Source organism: Erinaceus europaeus, chromosome 1 (assembly GCF_950295315.1).
Source record: "Erinaceus europaeus chromosome 1, mEriEur2.1, whole genome shotgun sequence".
Taxonomy (NCBI): domain Eukaryota; kingdom Metazoa; phylum Chordata; class Mammalia; order Eulipotyphla; family Erinaceidae; genus Erinaceus; species Erinaceus europaeus.
Window position 1 is genome coordinate 164,787,490 of NC_080162.1, and position 23,438 is coordinate 164,810,927.

Genomic DNA, 23,438 nt, shown 5'->3' on the forward strand with positions numbered 1-23,438 from the left:
ACTATGAAATTTGAATCTAATTTGTATTTTAATGGTTAATTGGTTGTAATTTTGGTTAAAACTAAAGATACATGTACATATGAACTATCTTATGGGCCCTGGTCTATATCTAGGTTTTGTTAAGAAGTGTGCCACCCGTAATGGAATTAAGGAGTCCTATGAGCTAGAAAGGTCTCACCAGAATAGTGAAGCTGAAAGGTTGACATTCCACACCTGAAGTCTCTGGACACAGTCCGAAATGAAGCATGCTGAGGTGATACTGGTTATATTGATTAGGCTGGGATCAGCAGATGCAGTATCAGTTGGTATGACTCAAAAGAAGCATGCAAGAAAGTGAGCCCCACCCTAGAGGTTCCAGGACTGGGAGAAATATGGGCTTAATAGAGAAAGGGGAAGGTTCCTGCTGTCTTAGGTTTTAAGAAGACAATAGATATTTATTGCTATAACCAAATTATTTGGCAATTGGGTTAACTTTGAAAATCCCATTGCTAGGATTTGCTGTATTATACAAGACCTCACCATAATTTATGTCCTTCTATGCTATTTATATATAGCTGTATCTTACAAAGTAATACCACCGGTTGCTTCTGTTCTCCCTGGTCTAAGCTTTTAAGAGACTTAATATTTCAAAAAGCAAGTCATTATTAGAAATGTATTAACAATTTGAGCCCACTGTTAAAATTCAATACGAAAAAAAATTCAATATGATTACTAATTTGAAGTCTTAAGTGTTTAGATTGAAGGAACATATACTCAGCCTGTGGTCTATGTGTCAGGTTCCTCGGGGGGAATGAGCCAGACCGGCTCCCACTTTTCCATCCGGCCTGTTGGCCACAAGGAGACAGACAGAGAGTGGGGAATTGAAGGCCAGTGGAGGCAGGGCCGAGTTCACTGAGGGGTCTTCCAGCATACCATGGTGGAGGACGATACAACAAACCTCCTCAGGGTACCGTGGCAGAGGATGGGACCTTTTTTTTTATTTCCATTTTTTGTTTGTTTTTTTGTTTTTGCTATTTTTTTTTTCTTTCTGATTTTTTTTTTATTGGGGAATTAATGTTTTACATTCAACAGTAAGTACAATAGTTTGTACATGCATAACATTCCCCAGTTTCCCATATAACAATACAACCCCCACTAGGTCCTCTGGGATGAGACCTTTTATTGTCACAGTTACAAGTTTATAAAGTGTTAGCTGTGCAGGGGAAGCAGCCAAGCTGGCCAATGAGACCAATTTCTCCTTATAAGGGAAAAGAGAGCAAGGCAATGAGAAGGTATGGATGGTGATGCAGGAACGGGGAAATAGAAATTTGAGGAAGGCGAAGCCCACCAGAGGGAGGAGGGGTAGGATGATGCTTCGAGGTTAATAGGAAGGTTGGAATTCCCCCATGTATTCTGGCCACATCTCGCTTGACCACAAGGCTGGCATGCCAAGGGGAGTTTGACAGATGAGCTTCCAAGGGGTCAACCATCCATGCTCAAACACACATTAGACCCACATCTATGCATCAAAAAGTTCAATCCATTTTCCCCCTCATATTAATTAAATAGTTATTTGTGAGACTGTAAGTTAATAGGAGTGGATATTAACACCATTCCCACCACCAAAGGTCTGTCCCCCCCACCCCCAACCCCACCCCCCAATGAAGCTGAAAAATCTACCCTTACCTTTCACCCAGAGATTTTTACTTTGGTGCCATACTCCAGACTCAGGGCATATGTACATATATCCATAATTTAGGGGGAAATATATACCTTAAAGCAAAAGTGCACAATAGTCAGCAGTGAGTCGATAAATGAGACAAGCAAGTAGAAAGACCTAAAGAAGACACCTTAAATTACCTAATGAAACAGTTTCTACTTAGACCTAGATACCCCCTTCACCTACCTCCTATTTAACACGTCCTTCAATTACTCCAAAGCTAACATTGTCAGCCAAAATTAGGACTACAAAAGCTGAATAAGGACAAGAGATTGGAACACTTTAATGATAACTCTTTAGTCACTACCAGGCCACCCCATCACCTGAGGCCCTAGTCAGGGAGTCCTGGAATTCCCATACAGACATAATTGGCCTAGAGCTCTAACAAATCCCTCTTACCACGGTCATTGTTCATCTCCATCAGGAACAACATAATGGACCCCTTTGTGAGCCCCTATAGGACCTTGCCCTCAATGTCAATCAACAATGGTAGGGAATGTTTCATTCTCTGAAGGGAGGTTGGACAACATACTCTACCTACTGCCTGAGGAAGATGGGTCCCAAAATTAGGTCAGCTTGGAATGTTCCTACTTATGACCACAGAATGTGAGCTCAGACCTACAGGGATGCAGAGGTTACATAGGCTCCTATGCTAAATATGGGCTGGATTCTGTCCTGGGCACCACATAAATACATTAGGGACTCCCTGCCATACACACAGTAAATGCGCAAGGACCCAGGTTCAAGCCCCTGGTCCCCACCTACAAGGGAAAAGCTTCAGGAGTGGTGAAGCAGAGCTTCAGGTGTCTCTCTGTCTCCTTCTCTCTATATACCCCCCTCTCCTCTCTCTTTCTGTCTCTATCCAATAACAAATAAATAAAAATATTTTTAAAAAGAAATCTAACTCTTTCACTTGCTCTGGTCTAGAGGGTGGGAGTTTAAAAATGTAAAGAAAAAAAAGAAATAAAGGTTACATCTATGTTTCTCAGTGGTGCAATGCATGCACAAGTCGCTGGTTTTGTCTGTGGCACTGCATTATAAAGAACGATATAAGGGGTCTGGGCAGTGGCACACTCAGTAGAGAATACATATTACCAACCTCAAAGACTACAATTCAAACCCTTGGCCCCCACCTGCAGAGAAGTTTCACTAGCACTGAAGCAGTGCTGCCAGTCTGTTTGTTCATTTATATTGCCACCAGATATAGCTGAGACTTGATGTCTGCCCAACAAATCTACCACTCCCAGTAGCCATTTTTCGTTTTCCTTTATCTCTTATTTGATAAGATAGAAATTGAAAGTTCAAGGCAGGTAGTGAGGGAGAGAGAGAGAGAGAGAAAGAAACACCTGCAGGCCTGCTTCACCACTTGTGAAGATTCCCCCCATATGTAGGAAGCTGGGGCTTAGAGCCAGGTCCTTGCACATAGTGCTATTGGGCTGGGGAGTAGCGTAATGATTATGCTAAAAGAGTCTCATGCTCAAGGCCTTAAAGACCCCAGGTTCAATCCCCAGCACCACCATAAGTCATAACTGAGCAGTGCTCTGGTAAAATATATAAATAAATAAAATAAGTAAATAGAACATATGCTTCGTTGGGTGTACTCTTGCCTGCCTCTACATTTCTCTATTTCTCCTTCCCCTCTTTTTTCTCCTTCCTCTCTTAATTTGTCTTTGTATTTAAAAAAAAAAATGGTACCAAGAGCAGTGGTTTCATTGGGAAGGTACTGAGCCCAATGAATAGCCCTAGTGGCAATAAAAATTTTAAAAAGAAGTGAAAGATGTCAGGGGGTCAAGAGGGCACACACTTTGCCATGAGCAAGGACCTGAGTTTTAGCTCCACAGCCAACACATGGGAGTTCTAGGCATATGGGGCATTATGGAAAGTCTCATTATGGGAAGGTTCACTGTGGTGTCTTTCCTTCACTCTGGCTCTTCTGTCTCAGTCTATTTTGGAAAATGAGGAGAAAAAAGAGTGTCTACACAGAGCAATAGAATCCTACATTAAGCTTTAGTGGCAAAATTAAAATAAGTAAATAAATAAATAAATAAATGTCAGTGAATAACCTAATACTGTGTTCTGGATTCAAAGTTCTTTGATTCCTTCAAGTCTAGTGACATTTATCTCCTGTCTGTCATTGTTGTTCCCTTCTACAGTTATGCTCACACTCCACCTCTGAAGTCTAACAGATATTACTCTCTGAATGTATGCCTTCCTTAATTTTACTGAATTCTCATTTTGTACCATTTTTTTATCTCGCCTTCAAGAATTTCAGTTTCTTGATTTTCCTAATGTATCACCAATATCTATTTGTTTTTTATTTTAATGCATTTATTTAATTATTGGATAGAGACCAGGAGAAATCGAGAGGGAAAGGGAAGTAGATTTGAAGGAGACAGACAGACAGCTGCAGCACTGCTTCACCACTCAGGAAGCTTTCCCACTGCAGGTGGGGTCCAAGGACTTGAACCTGGGTCCTTGTGCATTGTAATGTGCACTTCTGGGTGTGCCACCATCTGACTCCACATCTGTTATATTTAACAGTGAATTTCATACAACAGCACAGAATAATTCTACTACAATTTATTTTAAGCATTTAAAAACCAGATTAATTCATTAACACAGAAGAGAGAAAGAGAACCAGAGCACCACTCTGGCACATGTGATACCAAGAATTAAACTCATGACCTCATTTTTGAGACTCCAGGGCTCAACTGCAGTTTCCTCTTGGATCTCCTACTACACAATTCTTTGTTTTCACTGTCAACTGTTCATCACGTTTGTTTACCTGCTTTCCGCTCTCCCTGAAGATTCCTGAAGATACTCACGGAAGACATCAAAATTCTACAGCCCTTTATTTTGCTTCCTCCGTGAATTTTTTCCCTCCATATGTGGATGATTTCCCTATTTCTTACCTTTGCTCCTTCCTTCCTCCTACACTCTAAATATTTTAATGATTTATTTATTCCCTTTTGCTTTGTTATTTTTTTTTTACTGTTTTTGTTCCACACCAATCTTAAAAACATTTCTTAGTTTTTGGGGCACAGGTGGTGACACACCGGGTTAAGTGCCCATAGTACAAAGTGTGTGGACCCACACGAGGATCCCGGTTCAAGCCCCTGGTTCCCGACCTGCAGGGAGGTTGCTTTACCAGCAGTGAAGTAGGTCTGCAGGTGTCTATTTTTCTCTCTCCCTCTCTATCTCCCTGCCCCCCTCAATTTCTCTCTGTCCTATCCAAAAAACTAAAAATAAATAAATAAATAAATAAATAGCCACAGGAGCAGTGGATTTGTAGTGCAGGCACTGGACCCCAGCAATAAATCTGGAGGAAAAAATATATATATATATATATATATAACTTTTTTCTTTTTACCATTTGAGGAAATAATACAAATATAATTGTCAAAAAAGACAATACAAAGACTATTGTCATTATTTTACTTCTCTCCAAGACAGTTGTCAGCACAACTCACCCTCTCCCAAAGTAGAAACTCACTTTGTAGTGTATTATTTCTGGTGAAAATAAATCATTTGACATTTCCTCCAGCATAATATGTCAAATTATGCTTCTTATTGTTGAATGTTTAAAGAGTTAATTTCAGTTTTACAGCTTGTTTCATAATGAATAAGATATCACTTTTTCATATTGTTAAATTTAGGAAAAACTGACTCCAGAACATTGCAATGTTTCTTGGCTAGTGATTACCTTACTCTTTAAATTGCTCACTATCCTGTTTGTTGTTGAGTTTGTTGTACAGATGAATTATGAGTTTCAGATTATTCTTATAGATGCTGAATCAGATGTTTTGAAATTTCAAGGTGCAAAGATATTCACCTGGGAGGGTAGCCGGCCTTGCACATACAGCTCTGCTTAAAGTCATCTGGGAATGGTGTTGGGGTGCCTCTTCCTCTCTCTGTGTTCTCTATCTGAATGAAAAGTCTATTCTGAGAGTAGCATAATGCATCCAGGAGATTCTATAAAAACAAAATATTTCACTATTCCAGCCTTTAGGTCCATGATTGTTCAACAATTTGTTTGACTTTGTATGTCTTTTCAGCCACCAGGTTCCAGATGCTACCATGATGCTGACCAGACTTCCCTGGACAGACAACCTCACCAATGTGTCCTGGAGCTCTGATTCCCCAGATCCCTTCCCCACTAGGGAAAGAGAGAGACAGGCTGGGAGTATGGATCGGCCTGTCAATGCCCATGTTTAGCGGGGAAGCAATTACAGAAGCCAGACCTTCCACCTTCTGCATCCCACAATGACCTTGGGTCCACATTCCCAGAGGGTTAAAGAATAGGAAAGTTATCAGGGGAGGGGATGGGATATGGATGTCTGGTGATGGGAATTGTGCAGAGTTTCACCTCTCTTATCCTACGGTTTAGTCAATGTTCCCTTTTTATAAATAAAAAATAAATAAAAAATATTTAAAGTTTCCATGTGTTTATATGGTTCATTGTTTTTCATCAGCTGATTACAAAAATAGTCTGTTCACATCAATATATTACTGGTTTTAATTTGGTCTGAATTGTTTCTCTTTGATTCACTTTTTTGTCAATACTTTCTATTGATTTCTTCAAGTAATAGATTCACTATCATTTTCTTTTATATTATACGTAAGTTCATCTCATGATATTAAATATATTTCTGAAAAACACTTCAATTTTGCCCAGACTGATGAAAAGCAAATCCTACACTTATAATTCTCTACATCTGGTGGTTAGAAAGATCATTTTAGGCCTGGGGAGACAGCGCAAAATACTTTCATGTCTGAGGCTCCAAAGTTTCAGGTTCAATCCCCAGCACTGTTATAAGCCAAAGCTGAACAGTGCTCTGTTTTTATCTTTCTCTGTCATAAAAAAAATAATAAAGACTGATTTAAAAAATAAAGAATATTTGACTGCATTGCCCACAGACATCTGGTGTGTCATACTATAAGACATGATCTTACTGGGAGTTGGGCGGTAGTGCAATGGGTTAAGCAAAGGTGGGACAAAGCGCAAAGACCCCAGTTCAAGCCCTGGCTCCCCACCTGCAGTGGAGTCGCTTCAAAGGCAGTGAGGCAGGTCTGAAGGTGTCTATCTTGTTCTCCCCCTCTCTGTCTTCCCCTTCTCTCTCCACTTCTCTCTGTCCTATCTAATAATGATGACATCAATAACAACAATAATCACAACAATAAAAACAAAAACTTTAAAAAGACATGATCTTATCACAAAACCTTCTCTGATTCTGCACTTTTAATCCCTGGTGTCAGGTAAAATGTCTTAGTAGGTGATAGGAGTATGCCTGGAAACTCGCAATAACTGGACTAAACATGGTAGTGCTTGTGGAATTCTCCATTTTGAAGAGTGATGGCACTTTGATGGTCGATAAGGTAGGTTGACATATATTTTGGGGAAACATGACTGTGGTCCTATAAAACAGCATTTTGCCAATAAAAATAATTAAACAATGTCAAATACTGTATCACAGCCTCCACTAAAATCCTTCAATTCTACTCATTCCTTTTTTTTTTTTTTTAATTTGGTTGTCAGGGGCTTCGCTACTCCTGGGTGACTTTTTCAGAGATCTTAGCACCAAAACTTCCTTCAGTTTGGTGGGAGCTGGGCCTGAACTTGGTTCTTGCATATGGCAAAGCAGCACACTATCCAAATGAGCTATTTTGCCATCCCTTTTATTAAATTTATAATAAAATTGAACCTCTTTATTGTAGCATGTAAAACACTGTACACTATTCCCTACTTTTCAAACACATCTTCCACAGTATCTTCTCTTCTATTTTGTACTCCATTCATTTTGATCTTACACTTCTTGTTGTACATGAGTCTTGGCCCTAACTGAAATGATCTTTTTGAAAGGTAATCCTTCTTCAGTTCTCCATTCTAGAGGGACTTTGCCTTTCTTTACATAGTCTCCTTTGGAGGCTACTTGCTTTGAATTCTAAGTATTTCATCCTAGACTGCATAAACTTTTTCTTCTCTTTTTAAAAATTATTGTTTGGGGGGGGCAGGCGGTAGTGCAGAAGGTTAAGTGCACATGGTGCAAAGTGAAAGCATCCATGTAAAGATCCGAGTTCCACCCCTAACCCCCCCCACCTGCAGGAGAGTCGATTCACAAGTGGTGAAGCAGGTCTGCAGGTGTCTGTCTTTCTCTCCCCCCTCTGTATTCCCATCCTCTCTCAATTTCTCTCTGTCCTATCCAACAACAATGACAACAATAACAACAACAACAATAATAACAACAATGATAAACAACAAGGGCAACAAAAAGGGAAAAAATAGCCTCCAGGAACAATGGATTTGTAGTGCAGACACTGAGCTCCAGCAATAACCCTGGAGGCAAAAAATTATTTTTCTGTATTTATTATTATTGTTATTATTTACCAGAGCACTGCTGAGCTCTAACTTGTGGTGGTGCTGGAGATCAAAGTTGGGCCCACCGGTTTCTCAGGCATGAGTCTTTTTGCATAACCATTATGCTGTCTCCCTGGCCCGGTATTTATTTTTTAAAGATGTTATTAGTGTGGAATGTGTAAGCATCCCTTTTATTCATCATCCCTTTTATAACTATCCAATTCATCTACAGCATGTCTATGCCATACATGTGTATTATACGTGTTGTGTTTACATGTATGTGCTATATGCATTTGTGGGCATCAACTCTTGACACCTAATGTAATATTCTGTCATGTCGTACTTACAAGTCCAATTTGAATTCATCATTTCCCTTCCCAAACCCATTTGCCTCTGTATTCCCTATCTTATATCCATCCCACCTATTCGAGTATTTACTCAGGACAGATAACCAAGGCATTCTTTTTTTTTTTTTTTAGATTTTTTTTTAATGTTTTACATTCAACAGTAAGTACAATAGTTTGTACATGTATAACATTCCCCAGTTTCCCATATAACAATACAACCCCCACTAGGTCCTCTGAATCCTTCTTGGACCTGTATTCTCCCCACCCACCCACCCACCCCAGAGTCTTTTACTTTAGTGCAATAGGCCAATTCCATTTAAGGTTCTACTTGTGTTTTCTTTCTGATCTTGTTTTTCAACTTCTGCCTGAGAGTGAGAAAATCCCATATTGATTCTCTTCTCATTTACTCTTTGTCTCCAAACTCCCACTGAACTCTCCATTTCCCTGCAGCCACACTGCTTATATGTTTCTCCTCAGTTTTGCTCTTCACAGACATCACTATTTCTGGAGACTCTCACAGGTGCCTTCAGGAAAGCTTCTTGCGATCTATTTAATAATCCTTTAAGGGGTCGGGTGGTAAAGCACCTGGTTGAATGCACACATCAAGATGAGCAAGAACCCGGGTTCAACCCCCCCCCCCGCTCCCCACCTGCAGAGAAGAAGCTTCATAAACAGTAAAGCAGGGCTGCAGGTGTCTGTCTCTCTTTCCCTCTTTTTATTTAAAATTTTTATTTATTATAGTATAGAGACATAAATTGAGAAGGGAGGGGAGAGGGGGAGAGGTGGAGAGAGACAGAGAGACAGATCCACACCTGCAGTTCTGCTTCACCACTTGTGATACTTCCCCCTTCCCCACACCTGTAGTTGGGGATCAGGGGTTTGAACCCGGGTCCTTGGGTCCTTAAGTGCTGTAATGTGAGCGCTTAGCCAGACGCGCCACCGCCTGCCCCCCTCTCTTCCTCTCTATCCCCGTCCCTCTCAATTTCACTGTCCTATCAAATAAAGTTCAATCATCATCATCATCATCCTCATCCTCTATCTTCCACTTTATCCCCATTGGAGAGATAATAATCTCCCATTATTATCTCCCCATTGGGGATAATAATCTCCCATTCCTATCAGAAACAAAAAAAAAACCATACATAAAAACTCCCATATATTCAGTTTTGGTCTTTTTTTAAAAAATTTTTTAAAAATCATCTTTATTGGATAGAGACAGGCAGAAATCGGGAGGGGGAAGGGGAGATAGAGAGACAGAGAGACACCTGCAGCCCTGCTTCACCACTTGTGAAGTTCTCCCCCTGCAGGTGGGGGCCGGAGGTTTGACCTCAGGTCCTTGCACATTTGTAACCTGTGCGCTCAACCAGGTGCGCCACCACCTGGCCTCTGGTCTTGTTTTCAAAAGTCCTTCAGAGATGATGTTCACTTATAGATGACAAACCCTAAGAGATGGAGAATGGATCTCAGATGGAACCCAGCTCTCAGCCCCAGAAGCCCCACGTCTCCACCGCTCTGTGCTGCCCTACTGCCAACGTCTCTTTCTCCTTTAAGTTTTTTTCTATCATATTTATTTATTTACTGGATAGAGACCGTCAGAAATTGACAAGGAGGGAGAGAGAGACATACATCTGCAGCCCTGCTTCACCACCCAGTTTCCCCGGGAGCTCGAACCTGCGACCATGCGCACTGTAACCAGTTGTGCCACCACCACCCTGGTCCCCAATGTCTTCCTCCCTCGCTGGGCTGGTGGCGCTTTTCCCGTTCTGGGCTGCATCCTAACTCCGGGGACTTGCCTAGAAGAATAAGACGGTATTTAAAAAGGTTGCGTGGATCCACCTGCATATCAGATTTCAGGCTCAGGCAAAACCAAACAAACAAACAAAAAACACTAGTATAGCTACAGGCCCTTTGGAATACAAGTAAAATAAGCCTACTAGCTATCTACAAAATGGAGGAACCCCCCCCCCCAACACTTCATCTGCACTATTCCAGCCTTTAGGTTCTTGATTGTTCAACAATTTGTTTGGCTTCCTATGTTAACTCTCTTTTCAGTCACCAGGTTCCAGATGCCATCAGGATGCCAGCCAGACTTCCCTAGACTGAAGACCCCACCAATGTGTCCTGGAGCTCAGCTTCCCCAGAGACCCACCCTACTAGGGAAAGAGAGAGGCAGACTGGGAGTATGGACCGACCAGTCAACGCCCATGTTCAGCGGGGAAGCAATTACAGAAGCCAGATCTTCTACCTTCTGCAACCCTCAATGACCCTGAGTCCATGCTCCCAGAGGGATAGAGAATGGGAAAGCTACCATGGGAGGGGGTGGGTTATGGAGATTGGGTGGTGGGAATTGTGTGGAGTTGTACCCCTCTTATGGTTTAGTCAATGTTCCCTTTTTATAAATAAAAATAATAATGAAGGTTGCGGTGCAGTTCGTTCATTCTCACCACAGATGTGTAGTTACATAAAGCGCGGGCAGCTCTAGAGTGACAAGTTGGGCGAAGATGATGCCATTCACTGAGTTAAAGGACAGACATTAATTTTTTAAAAAGATACTTATTAGTGCTTCAAGAAAGCTTTAAGAAAAAAAAAGAAGTAAAAATATAAAAGGGAGAGTGATAACGCTAAGGCCTCGTTTGCTTTCACTGGTTTTATTCTTCTCAGGACTGCTTTTTGGGGAGACGGTGGTGTACCCCTGTGGGTGTTAACCGTTTCCCAAGCCCCCGACTTCGCCCTGACGGTGCAACTCCCAGCGCCTATGACGCCCTCGGAGCGCGGGCTGGACGCCGCCGCCGCTGGCCGCTCCGACAGGCGAGGCGCTCAGTCGTCAGCGCGCGGGCGGCCTCGCTCACAGACGCCGCCTGGAGCCCGCCGCCCGGCCCCGCGCAGACCCGCCCCGCAACTCTCGATCCGTCCACAGCCAGGGCGGCCGACTGGGGTCCGAAAGGCTGTTCCTGCGGGCGCGCCCGACGCAGGGCGAGCCCGCAGCACCTCAGAGCAGCCGCCCCGGCGGCCTCCTGACGACGCGCGGCTCCCAGAGGGGTCGCTTCTCCCCCGCGCGCGCGCACCCGCGCCCGCGCGTGGCGCCCCCTTCAGCCCCGGGGAGCGCGTGCCGCCGGTTTAACGGCTGTGACCTCGCGAGTGGTGGCTGCGCTCTGGGCCCAGCGTCCGAGGCCCCTCCCCGCCCCGCGCCGCCTCGTGCCCCGCGGAGCCGCAGCGGGCCCCGCCCCGCCTCACCCCGCCCCGCGCAGCCGCCGCAGCCACCCCGAGCGCGAGCGGACGCCGGCGGGAGCCGTTCCCCGACGGGCAGCGGGGCGCTCGGCCGCCGCGTCTGGGTTGAGCGCGGTGACGCTGCTGCCCCCCGAAATCTTCCCGGATCTTGAGGCGGTAGGTGGCGGGGGGCCGGGGTGTGGGGACGGCTGGGCGGCCGGGCGTCGGCTCGGAGCCGGGCGCCCGCAGTCTGGAGCTCCGCCGTCGTTGGTGGGCGGCGGGCCGAGGGCTTATCCAGCCTGTGGGGCGCAGAGCCGGCGGACACGTCGGAAGGAAAGTGCGGCGGCAGCGGAGGTGCGGGGAGCGGCGCTGGTGAAGAGGAAAAAGTGGCTTTTTTGGGTAAAAGAAAACCACCAAAGCGCCCTCCAAAGGCGGCGCCCCGCTCTGAGTCCTGGCAGAGCCATTATTATTATTATTATTACTCATAATTAATAAAATAAGCCAGACACTTAGATTTCATTACAGGAACTTAAGTGCAAAACCCAACGGACAGAAAACCCAGTAGGTGAAGGAAAATAAAAAAGAAAAGAAAAAAGAAAGAGGACACCCAGAAGACGTGTTTGAAGAAGTTCCCCGTAACGCGGGCGTCGGGGTTGGGGCTGTTGGGAAAAGCGGAGAGAAGAGCAACGGGCTGCAGCCGGGTGGGTGACCGCCTGGCAGAGCCCACAAAGGGGGAAAAAAAAAGGAAAAAAAGACAGTTAAGTCAGTTATACTTGCCACTAGGACCGCTTTGTCCCGCTTGAGTGTTTATTCGTGTTTGTCCTGAAGGGCACTTTGGAAAGAAAAGTTCATTTTTTTGTTTTTTATATTATTTATTTGTTATTGGATGGAGGCAGAAATTGAGAGGGGGAGAGGGAGGGCGGGAGGGAGAGAGACACTTGACTTAGTGAAGCTCCCCGCCTCTGGGGCGCGGGGGCTTGAACCTAGGTCCTTGCAGCACTGGATCGTGTGCGCGCCACCCCCCTGGCCCCCAGAAGTTTTTAAAAGATACGTTTTTTTATTAGTGATTTTAAGAGGGGTACAACTCCACACAGTTCCCACCACCAGAAATCCGCATCCCATCCCTTCCCCTCCCCTGATAGCTTTACTGTTCTTTTTTTTTTTTTTGCCTCCAGGGTTATTGCCTGAGCTCAGTGCACCACGAATCCACTGCTCCTGGAGGCCATCCCCCCCCCCTTTTTGGTTACCCTGGTTGTTTTACCATTGTTGTGGTTATTATTATCATTGTTATTGATGTCGTTGTTGTTGGATAGGACAGAGAGAAATGGAGAGAGGAGGGGAAGACAGAGAGGGGGAGAGAAAGACAGACACCTGCAGACCTGCTTCACCGCCTGTGAAGCAACTCCCCTGCAGGTGGGGAGCCGGGGGCACGAAGCTGGATCCTTAGGCCGGTCCTTGCGCTTTGCGCCAGCTTTCCTATTGTTTAACCGTCTGGGAGCATGGACCCAGGGTCATTGTGGGGTGCAGAAGGTGGAAGGTCTGGCTTCTGTAATTGCTTCCCCGCTGAACATGGGCGTTGACAGGTCGATCCATACTCCCTAGTGGGGCGGGGATCTGGTGAGGTGGGGCTCCAGGAGACATGCTGAGGTAAAGGATGTTTTGTTTCATCATGATAAGTGAGATACATGGGTGGGGGGTGGGTGAGAAGGCTAAAGCGACAAGAGACCAGAGCACTGCTCAGCTCTGGCTTACTGTGGTGCTTGGGGGTTAAACCTGGGACCTCAGAGCCTCAGGCCTGAGAGTCATCTTGCAGAACCATCATGCTACCTATCCTCTAGCCGCTCCGGGATTTTTGGGGGGGAGGTGGGTGGCGGTGTCTGGGAGGTGGGTCAGGTGTGAAGACCCAAATGGGAATGGAAAATCTGCAGAACCTCTTGTGACTTGTGGCTTTTTGCTGTTTTAGTTTCCCCTGAGTATGGTGGCCTGATGGAGAGATTATCAAATCTGCTCAGCAGCTAAACTTTTCCTCCTCGCCATTTCTCTGTACTTGATCTGTCAGTGCAAGTTTTCTTTTCTTTCCTTTCTTCCTTTCATCCTTTCTTTCTTTCTTTCTTTCTCTCTTCTTAAATAAGCATTTGGAAACAAGAAATTTTAACTTTGTCAAAGTGTTTTGAAATTGAAAGTTGAGGTTAAATCCTATCTGGATATCTTATATGAAATACGCACAACAGTGGATGAAAATATAGTTGTTTCTCTTGGTTTCTTTTATGTGATTTTATTAATTGGAACAATAACATCAGCATGTCCCAAAGAAATTTAGAATTTAAGCTGGAAGTTTTTAGTGCCCAACTTCTAAATAAAGTGCATAGTATTATGTTGGGATCTGTGATGAAATGGGCACTGCACAGAATTTTCTTATTTCTGTAGAATGAGAAAAACAAATCCATAACTTAGTATTCTAAGTTAAGCTGTAAATTGAGAAAAAGGAGATTATTAGTACATACCAATTTATTCAGCACTATGCCAGTTAATGTTATTATTCACACAGGCAATGTGCTTTCCTCTTACCAAACAGGCAAGTTTAGAGACAATCATCTATTATATTTAAAGCCAAATCCAATTTTTACTGCTAAATACCTGTGTGGACTTTAGTATTTGCCTTATTTTTCTGAATCTCAGGTTTCTCATCTGTGAAGTGACTAGTACTTTTGCAACTATTAGTGTATGGCCCAAGATTCAAGGAGGTAGTGTAGCAGGACCCCAACATAGTTTTATAGTAAAAAGTAGTAGTATGTACCAGATAATACTGTTGTGTTCAATTAACCAGTATATGTACTTATGTAGATAGTTTTCCTTTTTTTGCTTCTGGGGTTTTTACAGAGACTTAAGAGTCAGAGAATGGTGTGTGTGTGGGAGTGGGGGGGGGGATTTATTTCCATAGCACTGCTCCATCACTCCTGAACATTCTTTATGCAAGTGCTCCCAGGTGGTGGCTGGAGGCTTCACTCCATGGTAAAGTGTTGCTTTACTGCTCCCCAGACCCCATCTGTTTTTTTTTATTTTCCTTAAATGCAGCACTGGAATTAGCCCAAAGCCTATTATATCCACAATACCATCCAATGGCTTCCTTGGGCCAATTTTTCATCCTTTCTTTTAGAGAATGGCAAGGAAAGTGAGAGAGGGGGAGATAGACAGAAAAGAGAGACACCACAGCACTGTTTTGTCATTCATGCAGCTCCTCTGTGATGTCCATGGTGCTCCCATATGGGCTCCAACTCAGAATCCTGTACAGCAAGATGCTTGCTTTACTGAGTGAACATACTTCCAGCATTTCTAGGCCCTTAGAATTCAGACTTTGTTATTTATATTTATATACATGCAAAGAAAGTAACCTGAAGGAGACCAGGAGGAAGGTGGCGCACCTGATTGAGAATGTACACTATGGTGCTCAAGAACCTGGGTTCGAGACCCCAGTACCCACCTGCTTTGCGCAGGGGGAAAGTTTTGTGAGTTGTGAAGCAGTGTGGCAGGTATCTCTCTGTCTCTGTCCTTTTTCTCCTACTCCCTCCCCTCTCAATTTCTGGCTGTCTCTAATCAGTAAATAAAACAGATAATAAAAAAAGTTTAAAAAATAACCTTAAGTTTAAAAATAACCTAATGCCATTAGCTTTTGCAGGTTTAGAATAGTAGATAAAAAATTTCCTTGACTTAGCCATTATTCTATTTGCATCACTTGGACAGTTTGTTAAATCTGGGTAAGCTTGACAAAACCTTTTTTCAGTAACCTTTCTCAGCACACAAGATTGAAATGTCCTCAAAATACTTATATCACAAAACTACACATTTACTTTTTTTTTTTTTTTTAACTAGAACACTGCTCAGCTCTGACTTATGGTGGTATGGGGGATTGAACCTGGGACTTCAGAACCTCAGGCATGAGAATGTCTTTTTACATAACCATTATGTTATCTACCCCTACCCCACATTTACATTTTTATAAGGTCTGGGACATTAAACACTGGGTCTCCCACAGGCACAAGACCACTGAGCTACCTCCTAGTGGCTCCTATTTTTTTTTTCATTTTTAGAATGAGACAGAGACAGTGATAGAGCAGAGAGGAAAGAAAAAGAGTACAGTGCCTCTCACCATCTATGTTGCTGTGTTATGTGGGATCAAAACCAGAACTGACTATGCTACATAAGCACTCAGCTACAGACTCACCTACTCAGTGCTATATCTATATTTTATAAAGCAACTTTTGATAAGCCCAATCCTTTTTAGCCCATGTTTTGGAATTCTGCTTTTTGTCCTTTTATCCATTTTAACAGTTGATATAAGTGCTTGCTCTGGGGTGGTAGCACTAGCTTCATAGGAAACTCTTAGAGACCTACATTTGGTTAGTGAAATGAGCATTATAGTTTAGTTTATATATTGACTTTGTTAAGACTATTATTTATTGATAACAAACTTTAATTTGTCACCAGGTTGATCACTGGGACTTGGTGCCTGTATGACAGAGCTATTATCACTTTTTTTAAAAAAAAATTTGATAAGACAAATTGGGAAGGAAAAAATAGGGAAGGGAGAGTGACACCTGCAGCACTGCTTCACTACTTAGGAAGTTTGTAGCCTGCAGGTGGGGACATAGGGCTTGAATCTGGGTCCTTGTGCACTGTAATATGTGCTCTTTTTAAATTTTTATTTTAATGAGTGAGGGACATACAGAGAGACCAGAGCACTGCCTGACTCTGGTTTATGGTGGTGCCAGGAATTTAACCTAAGATCTTAGAGCCTCAGGCTTGAAAAACTTTTGCATAACCATTATGCTGTCTCCCCAGCTCAAAAGTGAGCTCTCTGTTGGGTATGCCACCACCTGTCCTAAGGCTTTGCTATTTTTAAACCAAATCTGGGGATATGTCGATCACTTTTTTTTAATTTATTTTATTTAAGAAAGGATTTATTAACAAAACCATAGGGTAGGAGGGGTACAACTCCACACAATTCCCACCACCCAAACTCCATATCCCACCCCCTCCCCTGGTAGCTTTCCCATTCTCCACCCCTCTGGGAGCATGGACCCAGGGTCATTGTGGGTTGAAGAAGGTAGGAGGTCTGGCTTCTGTAATTGCTTCCCCGCTGAACATGGGCATTGACTGGTCAGTCCATACTCCCAGTCTGCCTCTCTCTTTCCCTAGTAGGGTGGGTCTCTGGGGAAGCGGAGCTTCAGGACACATTGGTGGGGTCTTCAATCCAGGGAAGCCTGGTCAGCATCCTGATGGCATCTGGAACCTGGTGACTGAAAAGAGAGTTAACATAGGAAGCCAAACAAATTGTTGAGCAATCATGGACCCAAAGCTCGGAATAGTGGAGAGGAAGTTTTAGGGAGGTACTCACTGCAAACTCTAGTGTACTTCTGCTTTCAGGTATATATGTCAATCACTTTTATAATAATATTTTTGGGGGAATACTTGCCTTTTCAACATCAGTGATACTGTTTAATATATTATTGTTTTATGTAATATTATTGTAATTCCAAACTTCTTCCTTACAGTTTCATTGTCTCTCTGTGGGCATATATTACTTAAAAACATTAAGATGAATTGCACAGTCTTTCCTAATTTTCTTACTGTGGATTTACACATCTTGAAATCTTTCTGTATAGTTTTCTACTACAGATTGAAAGAATACCTGGTACTAAAAGATCTATTATCTTTATTTAACTGTGCTGCAGATTCAAGTGATAGGTCAGTAACTCCCTACCTCTTCTTGTAAATTCCTAGTTTGAATACTGTACATTTGCAGTGCTCAGCAACTAAGGAGAGTTTACAGTCTACCAACCCAGTTTCAGCTGAGTACTGAAAAAACAAGGATGTGGTGTGCCAAACTACTCTACTGTATTCTGATTCACTAAGTACATATGGGAAATAGCATGAAAGTTACTACAAGCTAGTATTAGGGTCAGAATGAAAAGGTTTAAGGTAGGGGGCCAGGTGGTGATACACCTGGTTACATGAAAAAGTTAACCATGTACAAGGACCTGGCTTTGAGCTCTTGCTCTTCATCTGCAGGGGGAAGCTTCATGAGCACTGAAGAAAGTATTGCAAGTTGTTTCTCTGACTCTGCCCATCTCTACCATACCCTCCCTTCTCAAGGTCTCTTTTTCCTATCAGATGATGGGAAAAATGGCTTCTGGGAACAGTGGTTCATACTGCAGGCACCAAGTCCCAGTGATAACCATGGTAGCAATTAAAAAATATATATAAAAAGGTTGAGAGTGAACATTAAATAGAGCAGTATGAGACTAGGTATTTGTCTTTAAATATCACCTTCAACATAGGATATATTGAATAAATATTTCATGTTTTATTTCTATATGAGCTTAATACTCTTTCCCTCTCCTATTATATAAAGTCCTAATGCCAACAGATAGGGGTAGCTTTGGTTTTTCTTTTTAACTTTATTGATTTCATTGGCCAGAACAGAGAGAAGTTGAGGCGGGGGGTGGGGGGAGAAAGAGGGGGAAAGATAGACACCTGCAGCATTGCTTCATCACTTGTGAAGATTTCCCCATGCAGGTGGGGACCAAGGGTTTGAACCTGTGCCCTTGTGCATGGTAATATATATGCTTAACCAGATGTGCCACTACCCGGTCCCCTAGTTTTTCTTTTGTCTCCCTTTTCTTTCTTTCTTTCCTCCTCCTTCCTCCTCCTGTTGTTGTTGTTCTCCTCCTCTTTTCTCCTCCTCCCCTACCCCCTTCCTCCTCCTCTTCTTTTAGTAGCCATGTAGAAACACCAGCTAATAGACTCACTAAAAAGCTTGTTATCTTGGATTATTTACTGGCTTCCATATCTTCAAACTTAAGGAACATTTTTAACTATTTTGTGCATAGTTATCATTGCTAATTTGGAGAAGTTTTATGAATTTATTAATACTTAAAGTATGTCTAACAGTAATTTTAGATAGATGGAATAATTTATTTAGACCTAACAGTTACTTAGTAACACTTTTATACTTAAGGACTGGTCACTTAGACTAAAGATCTGCTTAAAATTATAGAGTTAAGATTGTTTCTGAATGAGTAGTGTAACACCAGGTGTAGTTAGACTGCTGATTTGGTTTTGACTGGCATCAGAGTTTGGAACCACACACCAGAATATTTGAATTAATTGTACTTAGGTAGTATTTAAATTTACAGCTTCATTTAGTAAAACCATGGGTCCTTATGCACTGTAGAATACAAAAATAAATAATAGTATTTTTGACCTTAATTAACACAATGATCAAATAGTCATACTGTGTATTTACTATGGCACATTTTAGAAAAATTAGGGTCAGTGCAAGAGGAGTATTAGGAAAAGGGATTTCTATTAATGTATATATATATTGCGAACAATTATTTGTTGAAATTAGATAACCGAATGTAAACTACTTAATATTACCTGTTGAAATGTGAGAATATTTTCCAAGAAAGTAGAGTTTGACCTTAGACTGGAAGGGTAAATAGCAGTTTGGAAGAAGAGTAGCAAGGAGTGAAGAAACTTAGTATAATGTTACCTGATATACAAATACATGGTGACAAACTTAACTTCTGAATGTAAGAATTCTTTTCCATTTGTTTTTTATCATGTTAATGGGGGGGTTAATGGTTTATGGTGCAGCAGTTGGCAACTGCGTATAGTCTCGCATCTCCCCACAGTTCTTTGCAGAACACTCTCACCCACAACTTAGGCCCTTTTACATGGTCGTGCACCAGGTACCCACGGTTCTCTTCACCTCTTTCCCGTCCACCCTATGAATTTAATAATTTATTGGCTGTTCAGTATGTAGTAGATATTGTGCCAGACACTAGAAGTATACCTTAGAGAAAGATATATAGGGGAAAATCTACTGAGTCAAGACAGTCAAAATTTGATTTTGGATACATTGAATTTTTCAGGTGCTTGTTGTAAGATATAAATGTAAATATCCTTAGGTAATTAAAAAATTAAAAAAGATGCTGGCTGGCTGTATAAATTAGGGTACATTCACCATGTAGATAGATCTTTGCAATTATGGTATAGATGGAGTTAGCTAGTAGGACCAAAGTCAAATTAGAAGCATCCCTACATTTGATTAGACAGAAAAGGGGTCAGCTGAGAGTCCGGTGGTAGTGCAGTGGGTTAAGCGCATGTGGCACGAAGCGCAAGGACCCGTAAGGATCCGGGTTCAAGCCCCCGGCTCCCCACCTGCAGGGGAGTCGCTTCACAAGCAGTGAAGCAGGTCTGCAGGTGTCAGTCTCTCTCTCCCCCTGTCTGTCTTCCCCTCCTTTCTCCATTTCTCTCTGTCCTATCTAACAACAACAACATTAACAATAAAACAAGGACAACAAAAGGGAAAATAAATAATAAAAAAAGGGGTCAGTTAAGGATGTTAGAAGAAGCGATCAGAGAACCAGGAAACAGAGGCTGGGGAAACAAATCGTATAGCTTACACAGGGCTATTGGCCGCCCGTAAAGCTTACTAATATATATATATATATATATATATATATTTTTTTTTGAGAATTGTAGTTAGGAGGGCGTGACAACCCTTCTTTTTAAATTTTATTTATAAAAAGGAAACACTGGCAAAACCATAGGATAAGAGGGGCACAACTCCACACAATTCTCACCAGCAGCTTGAGGCTCCTACTTCAGTCTTTAGTGCCACTGCATGTTTTGCAGTGGAGCTCTTGCTTCTCTGCCTCACCACCACCTCCCATATGAAATTTTCCTTTATGATTTAAATGAAAAAAAAGAGCAAGTAATATTTAGTCTATGGAGACAGAAATCAAGAGGCAAAGGGAGGTAGAGATGGAGAGAGAAAGAGACACCTTATGCACTGCTTCACTACCCATGAAGCTTACCCCTGCAAGTGAGGATCAGGGCCTTGAACCTGGGTTCTTGAGTATTGCAGCATGCATGCTCTTTCAAGTGCACCACTGCCTGGCCCCACAGTGGTAGCCACAAGAAGAGTCAGGAAAGTTAAAGGGGAAAAGTGATTTAAAGAGGGAATGTTCATCTGTGAAAGATGCATGTAAGGTTTTCATATGCTAAATGCTTTTGTATTTTTCTTTCCATCTGTACTTATAAAATAGTTCTCAAGTGAAAAATTATGATTATTGAATATATATGTTACAGCACTTTAACTTTTCTAAAAGAAAAAAAAACTTTCTTTTTTTCCTTCCTAAAGTATGGAACCTCAAGGTCTTTGTGATAATGGAAACCAAAAAATTGATTGGTAAACCGCTTCAACCAGCAAGACCTGTTCGCCATCTGACTTCTCCCCCTGGTGAGTAAACCTAAGGGTATACATCTTGAAATATTACCCGGTGCAAGCGATGTTTCACAATTTGTGAAACAGGTCTGCAGTTGTCAGTCTTCTCCTTTCTGTCTCCCCCTTTCCTCTCAATTTTACTCTGTCCTATCAAATTAAAAATAAAAAAGGAAGGGAGTAAAAATCGCCACTGGGAGCTATGAATTCATAGTGCTGGCACCAAGCTCAAATGCTAACCCTGGCAGCAATAAAAATAAATACTCGTTTGTTAATGACTAATTAGAATTTGAAAGACTAAATAATATGGCCTATACATGTGTAGGAGAATCTTAGCCAGATGCCAGGACCCTGAGATCTGACGGCACAGGGCTGAGAGAAAACAAGTTGAGACACTTCATAGTTTATATCTGAGTCTAGAGGGATAGCACCAAGACACCTCCAGATGGGAAAATGTCAGGTGTGTTCCCTGATTAGAACTCTGACAGACTGTTTACTGATAAAATGAAAAGGAACAGATCAAAAGTGCTTTTAGGTAAACACAGTTGTCCAAGCACAAATTACGTTCAAGGTATGGGAGACATCAAGAATGTGCTAAACCTTGATTACTGTGTCTTTGAATGTCATTAATCAGATGCAATTTTCTGATGCCTCAAGAAATATTCACATCACTTTATTGTGCACAAATCTGAGACACTTCAGGGAAATAGCCAGAGTTACAGATAAGCATTTTGCATAATCTCAAAGCCTGTGGGGCTGCCATTATAACTCTGACACTTCATACTTCTACCTTGAAGGGGGAGGGAGTTGTGACTAAAAGGACTGCCTGAGCCTTACTTACTTAAGGACACCTGTTAACAATCAACCAGTTTTGTTTTGTAAACATGAAAGCTTTAGGGAGCAACAAATACCAAGATATCTGGGATCATAAAACTTCTTCAACAAAGTAGTGAATAAGAAATTATTTCTGGGCTAAATAATGAAAACAGTCATCTGTATTTGAAGATGTTAATGGTTTAACCAAAGGAATAGAAATTCTCAATATTCTAATAGTCTATCTGGAAGTCCATTATTTACCAGACCAACAAAGATAGGAAGGATAGGTATTGACTTAGAGTAATTGTATACTGATGTCATATATATATATATATATTTTTTTTTTCTTTTACCAGAGCACTGCTCAGCTCTGGTTTATGGTGCTGCAGAGGATTGAACCTGGGACCTTGGAACCTCAGATATGAGAGTCTTTTTGCAGAACCATTATGCTATCTACCCCTTTATTTCATAATAAAATAATCTAAATTTTAAAAATAGGATTTATGACAGAGTATCATTTTGGCACATGTGATGCCCAAGATGAGACTCATGACTTCATGTTGTAAGTCTAGTTGTATAGTCACTACACCACTTTCCAGGCCACCATAGTTCTATATCTTATTGACTGGAAATTTTACTTAGTCCAGATTGTGCCTTGGGACTGTGATCACTGTAGAGAAATCCAGTTAAGAACTTAACCTTTAGAAAAGTATGGCTAAATGTAAGAAAGCTTTAGCACAAAAGACATATTTATAGTTTAGGGCATTTCTTTGAGTTGGAACATAAAACCTAGTTTCGGGAAACATGAAATTCTAAAATCATTAAGTCCTTTGCCTTTGTTTTTTGTACACAGATCTTTTGTATATATTCTTTAAATATTTTATATTTAACTTGGAAGTTATATTAACCCTTTTCTTTTGCTATTTACTGTCACAATGACTTGCATATTTTAATGCAGTGATAAACGTATTTAACTTATTTAAATTCTCTTTAGTTCATGTGCTCAGATGAATGACTAACTTCCTAGGGAAAAGAAAAATCACCCTTTTATCAGGGGCAAAGATGAAGCAGAAGGTAGATGTGTATTCCTTAATCTTGCCTTTTTTTTTTTTTAAACCATCGTTGGTTTCCACAAAAGATTTTCTTCACTTTGGTCATATTTCTTCTGAATGATAGCTGTGATCTAGTCTAGACTAATCAGAGTTTAGCAGTGCCAATTTCCTATCTGCCTGGTGACCTGAAGAAGCAGTTGTGTAGGGTAAGGTCTTAGATTTTCTGCTATAGCAAAGGATACAAAGCCATTGTAAATGGTCTTTGCAGTGCTCTTTCTTTCACTTGTCGAAAATCAGTTTTTCACGGATCCTTTCTCTCCAAGGAAATTACAGAGATAAATAGTGGTGACCAGAAAACCCTGGTCTCCCATTTAATTATATCTTCTTAAGACCCAGACAGGAATAGGGTTTACTAGGCAGAAATGTTTAGTAAATCAGAAATTAATTTTGTCCTTTCTCAACATTCTTTCATACTCTCCCGCCAACTCTCCAGATCTTTTCTCCCAAGATACTGCTAGAATCACTTCCTTTTAAGACACTGCACTGCTACAGCCATCTTTCTCTCTGTCTTTTTAACTTAGGTACTTCTCTCTACCTCTCATTCATCATGATTTTGTTAAACTATTATGTATAAGCAGGTCTTTTAAAATACATTATAAATTCTTTTCTT

General features: G+C 41.8%; 1 protein-coding gene across 1 annotated transcript in view; it reads left to right on the top strand.

Annotated features, from left to right (window-relative positions):
* Window positions 1-11,629: 11,629 nt before the first annotated feature.
* C1H8orf88 (chromosome 1 C8orf88 homolog) overlaps window positions 11,630-23,438 on the top strand; it is a 34,295-nt gene continuing 22,486 nt past the window's right edge. Inside the window, exons 1-2 of the mRNA XM_007517359.3 lie at window positions 11,630-11,785; window positions 20,820-20,918. Of these exons, the coding sequence (XP_007517421.1) occupies window positions 20,846-20,918 (73 nt within the window). The 5' untranslated portion in view covers window positions 11,630-11,785; window positions 20,820-20,845. The remainder of the gene's footprint in view (window positions 11,786-20,819; window positions 20,919-23,438) is intronic.